Genomic DNA, 19071 nt, shown 5'->3' on the forward strand with positions numbered 1-19071 from the left:
CTTTATCATTGGCAGTATCAACATCTGCGCCCGGAGTTCGTTGTTCGTTGCCTTGCCGTCTTGGTCTTGGGCTCTTTGCCTCTCAAATATAATTCCTAATCTGTGAGCTGGCTGAAGTCCCGTGACCTGGCGTCGCACTAGTTAACCATTCTCCGGATTTGTAACGCGTTTGAGCCTGGTCCGCTGTCACCGTATCCTGTTGTTGCTATCTCTCATCGGGCGCCAGGGAGGTGGTCATTTTGAAGGGGAAAAGCCTCCTGCGCTCAATATGAAGTTCTTTATTGAGTATGATGGTCAAATTGCCCTATTTGTGAAACCCGGGAATTTGTCCAAGACCGCTAACTCAAATTTTGTGGTAGTGACCTGCCTGTTCTATTCCCATACCCTCGCATATATCCTGAACAATATGCGTACATGTGCGATCTCAAAAAGACGCTGGATACCGGTGGGCACTGCGTTCTGGAGATGCCGTCAGGCACTGGCAAAACTGTCTCACTTCTTTCCTTGATTATTGCATACCAGCAGCATAAACCCGAGCAACGAAAACTCATATATTGCTCTCGAACAATGTCCGAGATCGAAAAGGCTTTGGCAGAGTTAAAAGCTCTTATGAAATATCGTGCTCAGCAGCTGGGATATACTGAAGACTTTCGAGGTCTTGGTCTTACAAGTCGAAAGAATTTATGTCTTCATCCCTCTGTGAAACGAGAGAAGAGCGGAACGATTGTAGACGCTCGATGCCGAAGCTTGACAGCAGGCTTTGTAAAAGAGAAGAAGGAAAGGGGAGAGGATGTTGAGTTGTGTATATATCATGAGGTTTGTTACTCCTCACCATAATTTTATCTATGCTCACCCTTCTAGAATCTTGATCTGCTTGAACCAAGTAATCTTGTCCCGCCTGGCGTTTTTACACTTGACGATATGATTAAATACGGAGAACAACATAAGCAGTGCCCCTATTTCTCCGTCCGTCGCATGGTATGATCACTTCAGCATATTTATATGGAGTGCGGGGTTTGCTAACTTCCCACAGATGCCGTTTTGTAACGTCATTATATACTCCTATCACTATCTTCTCGACCCAAAGATCGCCGAAAGAGTTTCGCAAGAGTTGTCAAAAGACAGCATCGTTGTCTTCGATGAAGCCCATAATATTGACAACGTCTGTATCGAATCTCTGAGTATTGATTTGACAGAAGATTCGTTACGAAAAGCTAGTCGTGGGGCAAACAACCTTGAACGTAGAATTGATGAAATGAAGAGCTCGGATGCAGAGAAGCTACAGAACGAATACCAGAAGTTAGTTGAAGGCCTGAGGGAAGCTGATGAAGCTCGTCAAGAAGAACAACTCATGGCCAATCCTGCACTACCCGACGACCTTCTGAAAGAAGCCGTTCCGGGAAATATTCGCAGAGCAGAACACTTTGTAGCTTTTCTAAAACGATTTATCGAGTATTTAAAAACTCGAATGAAAGTCACCCATACCATATCCGAAACACCTCCCTCTTTTTTGGCTCACTTGAAGGATTTGACCTTCATTGAGAGAAAACCTCTACGATTTTGTGCGGAACGTCTGACGTCTCTCGTCCGGACACTGGAACTTATGAACCTTGAAGACTACCAGCCCCTCCAGCAGGTTGCTGCGTTTGCTACTCTGGCAGCTACATATGAGAAGGGCTTTCTTCTTATCCTTGAACCCTTCGAATCGGATACAGCAACCGTTCCAAACCCTATACTCCATTTTACATGTCTGGATGCTGCCATCGCCATAAAGCCAGTTTTTGACAGGTTTAGCTCCGTCATCATCACTTCCGGAACACTTTCTCCCCTGGAAATGTATCCTAAGATGCTTGGCTTCACAACCGTGCTACAAGAGTCGTACAGCATGACGCTTGCTCGCCGGTCATTTCTTCCAATGATCGTTACACGTGGATCTGATCAAGCACAGATATCCTCCTCATTTCAAATTCGGAATGACCCAGGTGTAGTACGAAACTATGGAAACTTGTTACTCGAATTTTCTCGTATAACGCCAGATGGAATTGTCGTCTTTTTCCCGTCCTATCTCTATATGGAATCTATTATCAGCATGTGGCAAGGTATGGGTATATTGGATTCTATATGGAATTACAAGTTAATTTTAGTGGAAACTCCCGATTCCCAGGAATCTTCCCTTGCCCTCGAAACCTACCGAACTGCATGCTGCAATGGTCGAGGCGCAATTCTACTTTGTGTGGCACGTGGTAAAGTTTCTGAAGGAATCGATTTTGATCATCACTATGGTCGCACGGTAATTTGTATTGGAGTACCTTTCCAGTATACCGAATCTCGCATCCTCAAAGCTCGATTGGAATTTTTACGTGAGAATTACCGGATTCGTGAAAACGATTTTCTTTCCTTCGATGCCATGCGCCATGCTGCGCAGTGTCTTGGACGGGTCCTTCGTGGCAAGGACGACTATGGAGTCATGGTGCTCGCGGATCGCCGTTTTCAAAAGAAGCGTGCACAGCTCCCCAAATGGATAAGCCAGGCGATGCTCGAAAGTGAGACGAATTTGAGTACTGATATGGCGATGGCAACAGCGAAGAGCTTCCTCAGGACTATGGCACAGCCGTTCAAGTCAAAAGATCAGGAAGGGATTTCGACTTGGAGTATAGCTGATCTCGAGCGCCATGTGAAGAAACAAAGGGAGGAGGAAAGCAAACGATACAGTGAAGCGATAGCCAATAACCTGGAAGAGGTGACCAACGGAAATCAAAATCGTAATGGAAGAGTAATCGCGATGGATGAATTCGACGAAAATGTTGATGAAGAACTTATGATGCTTGATGCGTGACGTGAATTGGATTTGTTTTACTTATCTTTTTATCTTTTCTTTTCTTTCTTTCTTTCTTTCTTTTTTTTTTGTGTGAGTGTGTGTGCATGTGTGTTAATTACATCATCGTCATGGGTTTAAAGGTCAAGGACAGCATTAGTGGGAGATACCATCGGGTTTTGTTGGCGTTATATTGGAATCTAGGTGGGGAGGTCCGAAATACTTGTATTATTTGAATTACGTCCACTTTATGTCTAAATATTTTTAAATAAATCTTAGAATATTCGGCTCTGCTAGTATAAGTGTGCAGATTCTCGTAGAACTTTTCCTTGCCAAATATATCACGCAATCAAAATCAACCTCAGAAACACACCATATGCGCTAACAAAGAATACAGGACCTATTTCAAATTTCCAGACAATTACATTGTATAATAACTAACGAGGGCTTGCATCGCAACGGTCTTAAGTAGCCACTTTCAGCCAACAGGGGCAAGTACATCAAAGGCACCAGTGCCAACAGTTCCAACACGTCCCATGACAATCCTACCACTGGGGCCATTGAGGTTATCCCAATCCCTCTCAAGCACCGCATCTCTCAAAAATCCAACAGTAGTTTCGAAACTCATCTTCATCAACGGCGAGGTGTTATCCTTAACCAGTCCCATGCGGTTAAATGCGCGGAAGCCACCAGCGTGAGTCATAACATCACCAATAAGATTCAAATGCCGGTTATCGACTGAGATACTATGGCTGTCGAAAACTGTAGCCATTTCACGAATGATAGATGCACGTGCAGCCTCGACTCCGTACCAGACTAGCATGTCGGCGATTGAATTGGTGTATAGAGTGTGAGGGTTGACAATATGTTGGTACTCTCGCATGGCTAACAAATTGACGCCGTCGGTGATGACGTGGGCTGGATTATCTTTGTCGCTCTCGACGTAAGTACAGATCCCAAGCCTGGGGATATTCTGAATCAAAGAAGTTCTAGCAGCGTCTTCGACGAGTGGAAGGAGCAGAAGCTTGGGTATTGAGATATCGTACTGTAGCTGAATGTGGCAGGATTTACCATTCTTTAGGCTGAATTTGAACTTGGTAACTTCAGTATACTTGCCGATGACAGTGTTCTCGCTCTCTTTGCTTTTTTGAATCTTTTCTAAGTCGGAGTCGCCATCTGTGCCTTCCATGTCAACCTCTTCCCGGGAAGCTGCAGCACCCTGGCGGTCCCCGTCGGTCTCATCATCAGAATCCAACTCCTGGGTATCCTGTCCACGGATAATGTCTTCCTCTCCTTCGTCGGGGGCTTCATAAGAAACTTGATTCGACCGATTCATGTGTGCCATAGCTCTTTTCGCATCGTCCTGGTCCTCCGAATCATCGTCGTCATTAGTATCTGCGTCAGCGTCTCTAGCTTCACGCCCAAAGCGTCTCATAGGCTCTTCCATAACTCTAGCGGAGACACCAATGTCAGGTTGAGCAGCGGAGAAGGTTGATAGAGATTTCTCAACTGTCCGTCTCTTCAACTCTGCCCGTGTTAATTTAACAAGACGAGGCACAAAGGTATTCTGAAGTGTCTTAAGAATGTCTTCAATTTGGATGGCATATTCTTCAGTGTACTCTTCAGGAGGAAAGAAATCTATTTCCAAATCATAGATCTTTGCCTTAGCACGTCCTGATCCAGACGAGATGCGCTCATGGACTCTGAGAGAGTCAACAACTTCGGCAAGAGACAGCCTACTGATCCCTTTGGCGAACATTCTTCTATCCCGTTCCGAAAGACTCCGATGAAAGATAGCAGTCATTGTTGGTGTAAGGATTTGACTACTCGCCGTCATAACAATTTCACGCAGCCGGGGAATACCAAGTGTCACATTTTTTGTCGAGTGCCCGGCCAGATGGAAAGTGTTGAGCGTCATCTGGGTAGACGGCTCACCAATAGACTGTCCAGCAACAATGCCAACGGATTCACCCGGTTCCACGACCGATCTCATATATTTCATATTCATCACTTTGGCGAAGCTACCTTTGGAGATCCCATCCTCAACCTTACCCTTCTCCCTCAGTTGCTTATCGGGGTTTTCTTTTTGATACTAGTAATGGTACATGTCAGCCTATGAGATTCAAATTAAACCGTTGTACGATTGATTATTTACCTTTCTCAACGCCATCGCGAAGGTTTCTGAGGTACTGCCGTAGCAAGATCCAGGAGCGAAGAGGGACAGTGCAGGGTCTACACAGTCCAATTTGCGAGTCTTTCTAAATTTTTTGACGGCATTTCGATTCCATTCTGCTGCAGCATCACTACCGATTCTAGTGAACTCGTCAGAACCATTGAGCTCTTCGAGGACAGTCCAATAGTTCTGAGCCAAAAACGAGAAATCCTGCAGATGTTTCTGCTTGGTAATTTCAAGACCATCTTCGCCGTAAAGAAACTGGATAACCGATCCATCTGTGGTTTCCCGTACAGAGTTGTCGTATTCTGCCTTCAATCCTTCCATTCCCTTAATCAAGCACCGCTGGAGATATCCGGACCTTGATGTCTTAACAGCAGTATCGATAAGGCCTTCTCTACCAGCCATGGCGTGGAAATAATACTCCTGGGGTTTTATTCCTGTCAGGAAGCGACCAGAAATGTAACCTCCAGCCATGAGACTAGTCTCAAACGGTTTGAAAGATGGCAAAGTTTTCCCGCTGATCATCACAGGCACCCTGCGGCCTTCCAGAATCTGCTGGCCTAAATTGCAAGAAATTAGATTTGCATTGACCACGGTTCCCTTAGCTCCAGATGTTGTCATGGCTTGCATTTGGTTCCACGGGAACGGCTTCTCAAGCCCAAGCGGAAGGCAAGCAGCAGAAATCTCAGAAGAGACAGTGGCCGCTTGTGAGCTGTAAACAGCGTCTAATCCAGCTTGCTTCTCATCATCACGGAGCGCATCTTCCAGGCGTCGTTTAAGTTCGGCCTCTTCATCATCGACCGGATTTATATCCAGGGTAACATATTTCAATGCAATTTGACGACCTAAGCTTTCGGCTTCTTGCAGTATCATTTTCCGATCCTCGTCTCCTTTCTTGGTTAGGCGAAGATCATCCATACCGCAGGTGAAAGCTCGCATGTGTAAAAATTTCGTCAATAAACGACCTATGATACCTATCAATTTCCCGGCAACAACGTGCCCATAAAGCTCGTGAACGGAATGGATGAGGCCGCTTGGGCTTGGACCAAGTTGAGCCTTGTCGAGGATACCACAGAGAAGCTCGCCATCTTGAAAAATAACTTGCCCTTCCTCTGAACCCTTTCCCCAGCAATCTCCTCGAGTGGAAGATTTCCCCGTCAGATTCAACCCGTGGAATTTTATTGGTGTAATATTCAGCATGATCGTGGAAATGACTTGCTTTCCGGTCCAAAGCTTCTGTGGTCGTTGAATTGCCGGTTCCAAAAGCACAATCTTGTCTATAATGGTGTGGGAGTTCTCAGGTCGCAAGCAACTGTATAAGAGTTGATGGTAGTCTTCTTTATCAAAAAATGTATCGCGACTTGTAAACCATACTCCCATTGAAATATGATCCTGGATCAAACCTCTAAGTGGTTTTCCAGAGGTTGCTGACAGGTATTGATGATCAGTATCGGCTAGTTGCATCGCCTCCGCTCTTGCGATTTCATTCTGTGGGAAGTGCAAGTTCATCTCGTCACCGTCGAAATCCGCGTTATAGGTGTTACAGTTTGCATAATGCATCCTGATTGTTCTCTCACCGGTAAGTACTCGCGCACGATGGCCCATTATAGAAGGTTTGTGGAGGGTTGGTTGCCGATTCATAAGAACAATATCACCAGTGGTCAAATGCCGATAGACCTTTTTGTTTCTTGATCGTTTTATCTTGAAGTTTGACGGAGAGAGCAACATATTTGCGATGGCTATTCGTTCATCAACACCTTTAAATTTCAGACTCACTACCTGACCGATCTCGTTCTCAACAGCAGCAGCGCCAGGGTAGATGTCAGGACCATTTATCACAGCTTGTTTGAGTTCCCTATAATTATGATTTGTAACAGGTTCCGGATAGGTGAGTTTTTTCGCAAAAACAAGAGGAACTCCGATTTCATTTGTTTCAATATTAGGGTCGGGAGATATAACGCTTCTTGCAGCAAAGTTGACTCGTTTTCCCATCATGTTTTTTCGAAACAATCCATCTTTCTTTTCTAACCTCTGTTTGATACCGTCCTCATTTTGCATGGCCGCGGCGCCTTGGTTCGGGTTTTTATCGCGATCGATAAGGCTGTTTACCGCATCCTGGAGCTGTACAATTGTCTGAAGGAGATCCCTGTAATCTCGTAGCCTGGTGGCTGACTCAGTGCTATCGCCCTGTCGTTCTCTGCTGATTTGATTTATTTGGTCGCAGAGTTTGAGAATCCTAGTGAATGAAGTGTTCTGTTGCGCCTCGATGATATCGCTTGATCCACTAGCCGCTAATGGTCGATATTTGTTTGGTGGCACAAGAATGGTCTTGATGAAGAATAGATCCGGACTGACCCGTGGGCGATGCCTTGATCTCGGGCGTGAGTCGTAAACCAGATTCAAAACTTCTTGTTCCCTTTCAAAAAGTAGTCGTAGCGATGCATACACTTCTGGGGATGGCATGAATTGCTGCGCACCCTGGTCACTAGGCTTGTTTCGAGATCCCCTCTCTTCAACCTGTGCCAACACAGCATTGCCCATAGTGATCTGCTGTTCTGCACCATGCGAATCTGTAGAAATGCTGGCATTATCATCATCTGGGAAGCCATTCATGTAAGAATTGCCGTGCTTTTTGGACAGGTCATTTGCTTCCTTCATGAGCAATAACGGATTAGGGATATGAAATCCGGCTTCAGTCATAGCAATTTTGGCCTTCTGTGGCAATGGCATTTTAAATATCTTCGAGTACTTGTCTCTGCGAAACGGAGGCGAAATGCTAAATACATGGATTAGCTAAGAGAATGACTGCCAGAACATCATTACTTACCCGCTGCAAGAAGCACATTTCTTGACAGCTGTGATATCCTTAAGAAACGCCCTCACAATATCCCTCCGCCGTTCCATAGCAACGGGATTCTTCACGCCATACAAAAAGTTCTGATCTTTGTTTCTCATTTTCACGTTGTAGACACACCGTTTAACATATGCATCCCGACGTCTGATAAAATCCTCCTCGTCTTCGTCCTCGCTATCTTCCGATCCCGATCCGGGGTTGCCTTTACCTCGAGACCCCATGCCATCAATAGCCGCAGCTTCCTCAATCAAGCCATATTGTAGAAGTCGCATTTTGCAAGCATAAGACTTGACATCAACTCTAGACATCCGAAACCGATGGCAATAGACACATTGAGCTCTAAGAAGGCGAAAGAGTTGATCAAAGAAAGTAACGTTGTAGACATGAACAGGGAGTTCTATATGTCCGGAATGGCCATTGCAGGACCATGAATTTAGTCGGCATGTTGTACATCTAAAAGCTTTCAGTCAGCAACCTAACACAGGAGAGCATGAGGAAAAGAAAAGGAAAACGGAGCAATTGCATACATATGGTCTCCCCAAGCTCCAAGAGCTGGGTCATACAATCCTCCAGGCACAGGATTATTCAGTGAATCGAGAGCAGGAGTGTTGTAGATCCGCTTAATAGAAATTGTTTTAATCTCCTCATCGGAGAGCACTCCGAAATCAATCTCCCCAATCGACGAACAAACGGGCCGCGCAAAACTTGACATCTCCTGACAGTATTTCTGAGACTGGAATTGCTTGGCAGTCAACTGTTGAGCAGTATAAGGAGTTGAATGCGTCAACCGTTGAAGATGTGCTTGCTACTGCTACGTCTTAGCGAATTAATTTTGAGACGCACTTTTTCTGCCGCGTCTGACCGCTTTTAACCTCACTTGTTCCGGCCAACATCACAATCTCAGCCTCCTCCACCACTCCGAGCAACTGTGCAACATCAGCTACTCTCTCACACATCTAATAAGGGTCCCCTGTTGTTCCCGCGCGTCGATAAATCCCTTTTGGTGAGTGGGTTTACCCAGTATTTTAGCCATGGCGGACGCTGGCAATGTGCTGAAGCGACCGCATCCCGAAAACGATGAAAGTAATCTGCAGAAACGATCGCGCTCCAACAATGGCTCCCCTATGCCCGGTAACGGCAGCAAAGGGGGCATTAGCAAGGAAGAAATTGATAGGATGGTGGCTGAGGCGTGTGCAAAGGCAGAGGCTGCTCGAGCAAAAATGCAAGCCAAGAGAGGAGGAGGCACTCCCATAGCAGCGACACAGTCAGCTTCACCGACGACTTCGTCATCTGGCGTAGTTAGCCCAGCGCTTTCGAGACTGGAGCAAATGAAAGCAAGGGTAGCAGCAGCTACGGGAAGGGTAAATTCTACAGCCCAACAACGAACGCCTACTCCGTCTACATTTATGCCTCCAGTTCTTGATGATGGGTTATCCCGGGCAAAAGGTGGTTTAGACGTTGGTCTGCATCCCGCCCTACTAGGTGACACTACTCAAGATTCGAAATCGTCGAAAGGCAAACAAGCAATGCAGCCTAAGTTTGCGACTACCATGGCAAATCGTCGAACAGAGTCGCCGGTCCCTTCATTCAAGTCTGGCAAACAAAAAGCACAACTCGACCTGACCGCGCCCTCACTAGAAGAAACGAAGAACAACCCATATTTTGATCCCAACCTTGGCGCGAAAAGTGCTATAGCGAGACCTCGTCAGTCACGTCAGTTAGTATTTAATCAAAAAGGGAAATATATTCAACAAGCAGCAGCGCTTCGACGTCTAGCTCAGCTCGAGATTATGAAAAAGAAAATTGCCGAACGCGCACGCCAAGCGGGTGTAGACGAAGACTTGGATGCCGAGAAAGCATTTTTGGTTCCTGCTCCTCCCGCGATCGAATGGTGGGATGAAGGTTTGGTCAATGGTTCGGATTATTCAGTTATTGATGATCCACAAAACCTCAAAGTTGATACTCCAGACACCGTAATCTCTATATATATTCAACACCCAGTACTCCTCGACCCACCACAGGATAAAAACATTCCAGCACCAAAGCCAATGTTCCTTACGGCAAAAGAGCAAGCCAAAATCCGTCGACAGCGACGGATGGCAGACCTTAAAGAGCAACAAGCCAAAATTAGACTGGGACTAGAGCCAGCTCCACCACCAAAGGTCAAAAAATCCAATCTTATGCGTGTTCTAGGTGAAGAAGCTGTCAAGGATCCAACCGCCGTCGAAGCTCGCGTCAATCGGGAAATCGCCGAACGATTTGACAAACACGTGTCAGCCAACGAGGCGCGCAAGCTGACGAAGGAACAACGGCATGAGAAACTCGCCACACAACAGGTTCATGACGCAGCAAAGGGTATATATATGTCGGTGTATAAAATAGACAGTCTTGCCAACGGCCGACACCGGTTTAAAGTCAGTAAAAACGCAGAACAACAGAACCTCTCAGGAGTGTGCATTATGCATCCAAAGTTCAACCTCGTGATTGTCGAGGGCGGCCATCATTCTATCACTGCCTACAAGAAGCTCATGCTAAATCGCATTGACTGGTCTGAAAATACACATCCAAACAACGATCGTGAAGCGCTGGCTTCGTGGCTTGCTGCGGAGGATGAGAAAACGGGGGAACTGAAGGATTTGAGCCAAAACACCTGTACGCTAGTTTGGGAAGGGGAAGAAAAAACTCGAGCATTTAGAAAGTGGCTCGGGGCGCGTGTGTGTGAAACAGACGCTGCTGCGAAAGATGCATTAACGCGGGTTAAACTAGAGAACTTTTGGACATTGGCGAAGAGTCTGAAAGCTGGGACAACATGATGATTCTAGGATCCTTTTTTCATTATAATTTTTTTCCAAGACATGGAAGCTTTTGAGCAGCTTTGCGGTACCATGGTCTTCAGATTTCAGACAGGAGCTCTCGAGCTCGCCCAAGCCAACATTCTACAACCTCAGAAATGGTTAAAATAATGAAAACATGTTAGTATTTCAAGTGTGGACACAGCGGAATATTCATTGCTAAAACCAACCAGTCGTCTCCTACAGCAACGATTGTTATATACGTAGGTCATAGCAGAATCAATGAAGCCATCAATCAACCTACAATTTAAGCAAAATAAAATCAACCATCGCTTTTTGTTCCATAACCCAAATTTTGAAAAACCCCCGTAAATCCCAAATGTAGAGAATTGAATGCGCTTGTATCCTGACATTCCATCAAACAAAGGAACCAAGCAGAGCAGGAAGAAACAATCCAGGGCCAAAAAAATGGGCAAAACCTCTCCCCCGAGCATGAATATCCAATCTTCCCCCAAGATAAATCCTAATATTAACCACAATTAAGTGTGGATGGAACAACATAGATGGAATGAATGTATACCATACATTAAAGAATTCTATACAAGGAAAGATTCAGTAAAGCACGTGAGTTACGTAGTTTCGGATATGTAGAAGAGGTATTCAAATCTCACGAGAGAAGGAGATGGAAAGTTTGCGTTTCAGTATGCCCATCATTCAAGAGCCACCCGTTCTCAACCTCCTTAACAGATCCAACTGAGCCTGTGCGGCAGCAAAGGTGTCAGCTGAGGATTGATTTGAGGATGCTTGAGTTGAGTATGCACCTTGTTGGGTTGGTGGTTGATTTTGCTGCTGCTGCTGGAAATTGGGGAAGAAGGCCGGGTTTATATGGGAACCTGGTGGTGGAAGGGATGAGGTTTGGGCTTGTTGGGAAGACTGGAATGAAAGCGATTGCTGAGCTGGCGGAGAGTGGAAAGGGAAAAATGCTTGGTTGGTGTTGTACATCTGAGGAGTATGGTTTGGTTGTTGGTATTGATAAGGGGGGTAGAAGGGTAGATTGTAGGGAGATTGCTGCTGGTAGGGATTCTGCGATTGATGTGAAGTTTGTGGAGGATGGAACTCGGCAGATTGCGGAGGGTAGTTACTTTGCGAGGGTTCTTGTTGCAGTTGTTTCTCTGACTGCGGTTGTGGCCGCGACTGTTGTTGAAGGCGATCATCTCTGTGCTTCTGGTGGCCGCCGCCTCTCCCGCGTCCTCGCCCTCCACGATCAACCCCTCTGCCTCCGCCTCCCCGGGAGGCCCTCTCCGCAAATTGCTTACGTGGTTGAGACTCCTCTAGAGGTCCTTCACCATAACCTATCATTTTGTGGTAATTGTTCGGCCGAGACAAAGGGGTATAGCCTTCTTCTGCACCAACATCGTCGTAGTTTAACTCCGAGTTTCTAAGTTTCGATAGACCGGGGAGATCTCTTCTCAGCTTTCCATGTCCATTTGCATCACGTCGCCCATCCTTCTTCTGTTGACGCTTTTGCTTCAGGAGTCGCTTGTACTCAGCTTCCGCCTCATCATCTGAAAACTCGATTTCCTCATCTCCAACCTCTTCATCATGGAAATTAGAAGCATCACTACCCTTAAGTCCCTTTAAAGGCTGTGTAAACACGAATGTGGAATGATCCATAACGTAAAAAACAGGCGTACCGCGCTCCAGATTTGCCGCCTTTATCGATTCCTCATTTGGGAATCGAACTGTGTATAATGGCTGCTCCACTCTTCCTAAGGTTTCGGATACTACACCAATGACACTTAGATCAGCAAGGCAAAGGACCGAACCGCTCTCCAGCACTTGATATTCTCCAGAGATATTTGCCTTGATCAGGACCACATTTTCCACAATTGTTTCCACGTTTCCAAGGACTTCTACCTTCATATCGGGAGTGACGGTAATGTCAGGTTTAGGTACGATTTCTTCCGGCTTCTCATTTGCTGTCCTAACTTGTCCTCCTTTATGTTTTCCATCTACTTCATCGTCCGAAGCGCCCTCTGTCGCCATCAGTATCCGGGCTTGTTCCTCTGGGTCTAGTAAGTCATACTCCTCGCTGTCTTCATCATCGCTACCATCAGAAGACGAGGATGAGGAAGAAGATTCATAAGGTGAAGAGTCCATCTCCCACTCGGGATTTTCGCTATTGTCGGGGCCAATTTCCGCACCTCCTGTGTTTCTTGGAGCACCTCCAGATAGTCCTCCGGATACTCCGTTCTGCGTTGGTGATATTGGCTCACTATCTGTCGTCGAAATGGCAGTGATGGCATTGGGCTTGGATTCTTCCGAAAAAGTATGATTCTGATCTTGTACTTCTCCTTCATGTTTCTGCACAACAGAGCTTGTATCTCCCATTTTTACATCATCCGGTGGTGTAATTCGTTGATTACATTCGCGCGAAGTTTCAGCGGGCTTAAACCCAGAACTTGCCGATTTGACGATACCTCCACGATCCGCAGACCCATTCCCTTGGGGCGCCACAGTTGCATTGTCCCCATTCAAGAAGCCGAGTCCAGGTATTGTCGGTGTAGGTTTCAACGGTGTAGGCACGACAGTAGTGTTGCTATCTTCGGCACCCCAGCTCTGAGCATTATTGGCCGGTGAACCTGCATTCAGAGGAGTGTTGTAGAAATCGCTTCCATCATCCACAGGCGTTTCTCCAAGCTCGAAGCCATTCGATACTGGTTCAAGACATGGCCGTTTTGCAGGAGGGTCCATAATATCTCCGGGCATTGGCTGGCCCGTAGATGGCATATCCGTCATTACTTAAACTTGTCAACCGTAACAGATAGAAAAGCTGACGCTGTGGAAGTCGTCGTTAGAGTTAAGCTGCATGGAGCAAGTAGTTGTTCTTTTCACAAATTGGTGCTGAATATTTGTAGATACATCAGAATTAACCTAAATATTTAGTTGCATCAGTGGCTTGTCTGAGCTGCCGTAGCACCACCAAGCGGCGGAATCTCCGAAAATCATCAAATATTCAATGTATTCAACAACAAACACATCAATATTGAAAATATTAATAATTTAAGACTATCTAATATGAATATATAACTATTTGTTAGGGCAACTCTGTATAGTATGTTCAATAGTCCCACAGCCACTGCAGCATGGTGGAGCTCACTGGTGAGACATACCGTCAATCTGAGCTTCAAAAGATAAAGCATTAGCTATCTGTTAACTGCTTATCACTCTGAGACTGATGAAACTTTTGAACTCAAACAGTCAAAATATTCCTTCAAAGGTTCTGTAACTATGCATAAGATGACTGAAGTGATCTACTTTCACATGCAGAGATTGTTATTAATGACTGTGAATCTGTTAATGTACTCTACCACTCGATGAGCACACCCTCAACATATATTATTTCTTCAACTTCCAATGTCAACAGCATGGTCAATGAACAATCTATTAAATTAGCAGTTGAAGATTTAAGATCACAAGAGATTCCGAATTACAATTGCACTTCCAAAAAATTCAAAATCAATCAAATGACACTGGTGTGCTGCTATAGAGGTGAAGCAGTTTCAAATTTTAAAGCCATTTTCAAACACTGTAAATAGCTCATCAATTCACAAGAAGATCAGCTTCTTCTACATATAAAATATCTCTCAAGTTGTGGGTTTGCTCCTATACCCCAAACTATAAAAAATCTTATGCTTGAGTTGACAAAAGAAAAGATTAAAATCAATTGAATGAGCACCTTTTATAAATATTTTAAAGATAAGATAATCTATTTATAAATAATTGATCAAAAGCAATATTTTTCTTTTATTTTATTTCATAATTTCTACTATATTATTTAATTTTTTTAGTTTTGATACAATTAAAAATATATAAGTTTATTTTAACTATATATATATTTAAATATTATTTTATTTTAAGTTAAAATTTTATAATTATATATAACTAATTTATTATATTTATAAAATAAATCTTCAAAACAGTTAAATTTTAATATAATTAAATAAACATTATAGTATTTATCTATATATATTTTGAAATAAATAAATAAATAATAATAATATTAATAATAATAACTTAATATAAGTAATATAAGATAATATTTGATAAATAATAAAAATCAAAGCTAATAAAGATTTTATGTGAAATAAAATATAAATTTTATAATAATAAATAAATGAAATTTTTTAATAATTATTGAAGTTATTTTTTAAAAACTTAATTTTTTTATATTCAATTTTTATATTATTTAAATTAAATATTATAAATTGATGGTAAAACACTTAAATAATTATTTACTTTTTAAAGAAAAATGTATTTTTATTAACTATACTTTCTGTGATGGTGTAGAACGGAATCCGTCCAAAGACCACTCAACCTCTTAAGTCCACTGGATAGAGCAGACTACAACCACCAGATACAACAGGCTCTATCTGAACATCGGCATAGCAACCACCCCACAATTACCCCACAGAAACTGCATTGCAATGGCGCTAAGGAAGGGGGGAGCTAAGAATAAGACGCTAAGGAAAGGGGTAAGGTGCTAAGGGCTATATAAAAGCAGGCCTTACCCGGGCCCGTCTTTTAGGAACCATCTTAGTATTTCATTGATGTAGCTTACCTAGTCGGCAATCAAACACCCGTTTACCTGCACCTAGATTGAAGCCGTGACACTTTCAATTGTTTAAATTATAGATTTGACTCATAATTGCTGAATACATGCTGAATAAACATACGAAGGTTTGAAGCCGCATTAACCAGTTAACTATAGTTAGTTATTTTGATTAGTACTATTAAACTACACTATATCACGTGAGTAACTGATCAAGTATGGTGAGATCAAGTTTAGTGGTTAAACTTCATTAGTTACTCTAGTTAAACTAGTCAACTAACGGGGGAACAACACCGGATAGCCTCTGTGATCCTGGTTATCTTGGTTTCAAGCTGCGACATCCAGAGTCTGCGGGAGGGATTGAGTGCTTCATGTGCAAAGAACATATCTTCCAATGTGCAATCAGTGAAAAATGCCCACCAAACAGCTCCAGGGGGCCAGTTCCCATCGTTCTGTTAAAGGAGCATCGAGGAACAATCTCAAGTACGTTAAGGTCGGCTCCAAACATTACTACAGCGGCACATCAGCAGCTGCTAACCATTCGGTGTATAGGCCAGCTCCAAAACAATTCTTCATTCCATTGAACGTCGTCTTCTACCTCTGCCTCCTTTCAAATACGCTTGCGGCCTCCCTTGCGCCCATACAAGACTGCGACGAAGTCTTCAATTACTGGGAACCCACACATTACTTGGTCCATGGATATGGCCTCCAGACATGGGAGTACTCCCCTGAGTTCTCAATTCGTAGCTGGCTCTACATATCTTTCCATGCTGGCATTGCCAAGATATCTACCTTCTTTGTGCGATCGAAAGGCGCGCAGTTCTATTTTGTGAGAATGGCACTTGCGCTGATGTGCACGGCTTGCGAAACCAGGTTATATTCGACTATCTCAAAAACGTTGAATCCTCGGATAGGGGTCATATTTGTTGTGATTATGGCCTTCAGCCCTGGAATGTTCCATGCCTCTGCAGCTATGCTGCCATCGAGCTTTACCATGTACACTTCAATGCTTGGTGTCTCTGCGTTCCTGAACTCGAGCGGCGGGAATAAAATAGGCCGTGGTATTTCGTGGTTTGGTATCGGATCTATACTCGGGTGGCCATTTTCTGGAGCTCTAGTGTTGCCTTTCTTATTAGAAGAAATTACTGTTGGATACATTTCGAAATGTCTTCTAAGAACCTTGATTCGATTTGCTGAGGGCGCTATGAGATGTTTGATATTCTTGGTATGTATTCCGAACTGTACAAAGCCTGTATCCATCCTAATTACTCCAGGCTCTTGAGGTTGTCGCAGATAGCCTATATTATCGGAAACTTGTCATCGTCCCCTGGGATATCGTAGCATACAATGTATTTGGTGGGAGTGGCAAGGGCCCCAATATCTTCGGAACCGAATCCTGGGCCTTTTACTTTCGAAACTTGCTTCTCAATTTCAACATCTGGTTCATATTTGCGCTCTCTGCCGCCCCTCTTCTCATTCTACAGTCCCTATTCCGGTCGCACAAGACATCCAATGAAACAGTTTTGCGATCGATCACAATTATTTTCCCGCTTTACATGTGGCTAGGTATATTTACTATCCAACCTCACAAGGAGGAGCGATTCATGTATCCAGCGTATCCCTTCTTGGCTTTAAATGCGGCAATCGCTTTCCATATTGTACTCGCCTATATTGGTTCTAGCAATCCGAAGGAATTGGTTGGTCGCATACCTCCAGGAATCAAACTCATCATAGCTCTCATCCCTGTGTTCCTGGCCATCAATATAAGCCTACTAAGGACTATTGGTATCGTCACGGGATACAGCGCTCCTTTACAAGTTTGTCAGCCTTTAGAAGCCGCGAACATATCAGACCGTGGAGATTTTGTATGTCTTGGAAAGGAGTGGTACCGTTATCCATCATCTTTCTTTTTGCCTGACAACAAACGAGCCAAATTCATTAAAAGCGAGTTTGATGGGTTGCTACCCGGTGAGTTTATGGAGAAATCTGATGGGCAAGGCCCACGCCCAGGAACATGGATGATACCATCCGGGATGAACGATCAAAATCGAGAAGATCCAGGGAAATACGTAAGTTTTCAGCGAATAATAATTCACTAGTGTAGTAACAAGCGCTCATCTCTAGCAGACGGATATCTCTCGATGCGATTTTCTCGTCGACTCATACTTCCCAGGTGACGAGGAGTCAGCACTACAACCCAATTACATCGGTGATAAGTTCACATGGGAAGAGCTATCATGCAAGCGTTTTCTTGATACCAAAAGAACAAGTCTTCTGGGACGGATAATTTGGATTCCCAACCTTCCCTTCATACCAGAAAAATTCCAACGAAAATGGGGCCAGTATTGTCTCCTTGCACGACGGAAAGTCAACATCAAACATTAAAAGTCGTTCCCAACACTTGCCAAGAAAAGAAAACAGCATCATAGAATTTGTATCGAGGTCGCTCTATCTCTAATTTATAGACCAAAAGTTTGTCAACGCATGCCAAGAACTGCGTTTTAGACGTCTGCAGCTCACATGGAAAAGAGCACTTGACCCATAAAGGATATGTAATCCCGACGAGTGGAACCAACAGAGAGGTCGCAGATGCCGAGAAGTGGCAGAGAGCCAGCGATGAGTGGAAGGGAATGAGAATAGTACAAAATGTAGGAGGGAACTGCTTGCTTGACTATTGAAAGTATGAATATTGTATGTCTCTTGTCAACATGACAAATAAGGTGAATATCAGGCCACTAATGCAACACCTTAATAAAACACTTGAATATAGCCAGCGCCGTAGCCAGCGCCATTACATTAGTCAATTAAATATGTCTTTTTCTTTTAATATTGAATTTAATAAAAGTTGTTACAGTGAAGTTACTGATAATATGAATTAAAATTAATTATCTTTGTTTTTAAAAATTGATTCACTTCAATTCTCAAACATTTATTTATATTCAATTGCTTGTTAATTTTATATTTTAATTCTCAGTTTAGAATTCTCATCAAAGCTATCTAGTTGATGAAATGAAGCTTTCATTTTATTATCATCTTAATTCTAGACTGAGTCATAATATAATACTAAACTTTTCTTTTTTAAAAAAGCTCTAAGAATTGAGTAGGCAGATTTTATGTTCATGTTTATATCTATATTCATGTCCATATCTATATCTATGTCCATATTTAAATGATTTTTTGGTGATTGCAACTGTGCTGAATGCTAAGAAATTTTTATAATTTTATTTTCTTCTTTATTCTTCTTAGTTTTATTATGAAAGTTTCTTTTGCTATTTTTTATCAAAAATTTAAATGTATTATTCAGAAGCTTTATAATCAATATCAACAGCTTTAAATTGAATATCAATCTTTATAAACAGCTTTGAACCACTCTCAATTTCAATTCTATCTAAAGCTCTCACTATCAAACTCTGAAAAATTCACTGATTAAACTCTTAAATTTTCATATCTGACTTATTTCAAAGTCAAATTACATGTTAATCATGTAATTATTAAAGACTTCTATTCAATTCTACATTTACATTTTCACTTATAACTATTTTCTTCTCTTCTTAGTACTCTTAATGTCTATTCTGCTACTCTCTTACAATATTAGTTATAATGCTTTTCATACTTCCTTTTAACAATTAGTTTATTCACATCAAGTGTTTTTATAATCATTCTGTCACTGTATTTGAAGTACTAATTTCACTTACAATTTTGTGATATGAGTCATTCTAAGCTAACAAATCATTGAGAGATTGCAATAACTGATCTGACATCTCATTTAGTTCAGAGATTCCTGTATTCAGAGTGATGAAGTCATTATTGTTGATGTTGTTC

At 43.0% G+C, this 19071-nt stretch overlaps 5 protein-coding genes across 5 annotated transcripts; 3 read left to right on the plus strand and 2 right to left on the minus strand.

Annotated features, from left to right (window-relative positions):
* Nucleotides 1–268: 268 nt before the first annotated feature.
* PADG_00859 (DNA repair helicase rad15) lies at nt 269–2836 on the plus strand (the record flags this gene model as incomplete). The annotated part of the gene is made up of 4 exons (XM_010757709.1): nt 269–285; nt 360–816; nt 862–978; nt 1034–2836. 4 exons carry the CDS (start codon nt 269–271, stop codon nt 2834–2836), a joined length of 2394 nt encoding a protein of 797 aa, XP_010756011.1.
* A 457-nt stretch (nt 2837–3293) lies between these two features.
* Nucleotides 3294–8557, minus strand: PADG_00860 (DNA-directed RNA polymerase I core subunit RPA190; the record flags this gene model as incomplete). Its single annotated transcript, XM_010758222.1, has 4 exons — nt 3294–4907; nt 4971–7767; nt 7819–8298; nt 8373–8557. 4 exons carry the CDS (start codon nt 8555–8557, stop codon nt 3294–3296), a joined length of 5076 nt encoding a protein of 1691 aa, XP_010756524.1.
* A 319-nt stretch (nt 8558–8876) lies between these two features.
* On the plus strand, nt 8877–10658 carry PADG_00861 (U4/U6-U5 snRNP complex subunit PRP3; the record flags this gene model as incomplete). The annotated part of the gene is made up of 1 exon (XM_010757710.1): nt 8877–10658. One exon carries the CDS (start codon nt 8877–8879, stop codon nt 10656–10658), a length of 1782 nt encoding a protein of 593 aa, XP_010756012.1.
* A 693-nt stretch (nt 10659–11351) lies between these two features.
* PADG_00862 (uncharacterized protein) lies at nt 11352–13436 on the minus strand (the record flags this gene model as incomplete). Its single annotated transcript, XM_010757711.1, has 1 exon — nt 11352–13436. One exon carries the CDS (start codon nt 13434–13436, stop codon nt 11352–11354), a length of 2085 nt encoding a protein of 694 aa, XP_010756013.1.
* Nucleotides 13437–15661: 2225 nt separating this feature from the next.
* Nucleotides 15662–17634, plus strand: PADG_00863 (dolichyl-P-Man:Man(6)GlcNAc(2)-PP-dolichol alpha-1,2-mannosyltransferase; the record flags this gene model as incomplete). Its single annotated transcript, XM_010757712.1, has 4 exons — nt 15662–15732; nt 15802–16474; nt 16524–17318; nt 17377–17634. 4 exons carry the CDS (start codon nt 15662–15664, stop codon nt 17632–17634), a joined length of 1797 nt encoding a protein of 598 aa, XP_010756014.1.
* Between the last annotated feature and the right edge of the window lie 1437 nt (nt 17635–19071).

Source organism: Paracoccidioides brasiliensis (genome assembly GCF_000150735.1).
Source record: "Paracoccidioides brasiliensis Pb18 unplaced genomic scaffold supercont2.1, whole genome shotgun sequence".
In the NCBI taxonomy this organism is placed as follows: domain Eukaryota; kingdom Fungi; phylum Ascomycota; class Eurotiomycetes; order Onygenales; family Ajellomycetaceae; genus Paracoccidioides; species Paracoccidioides brasiliensis.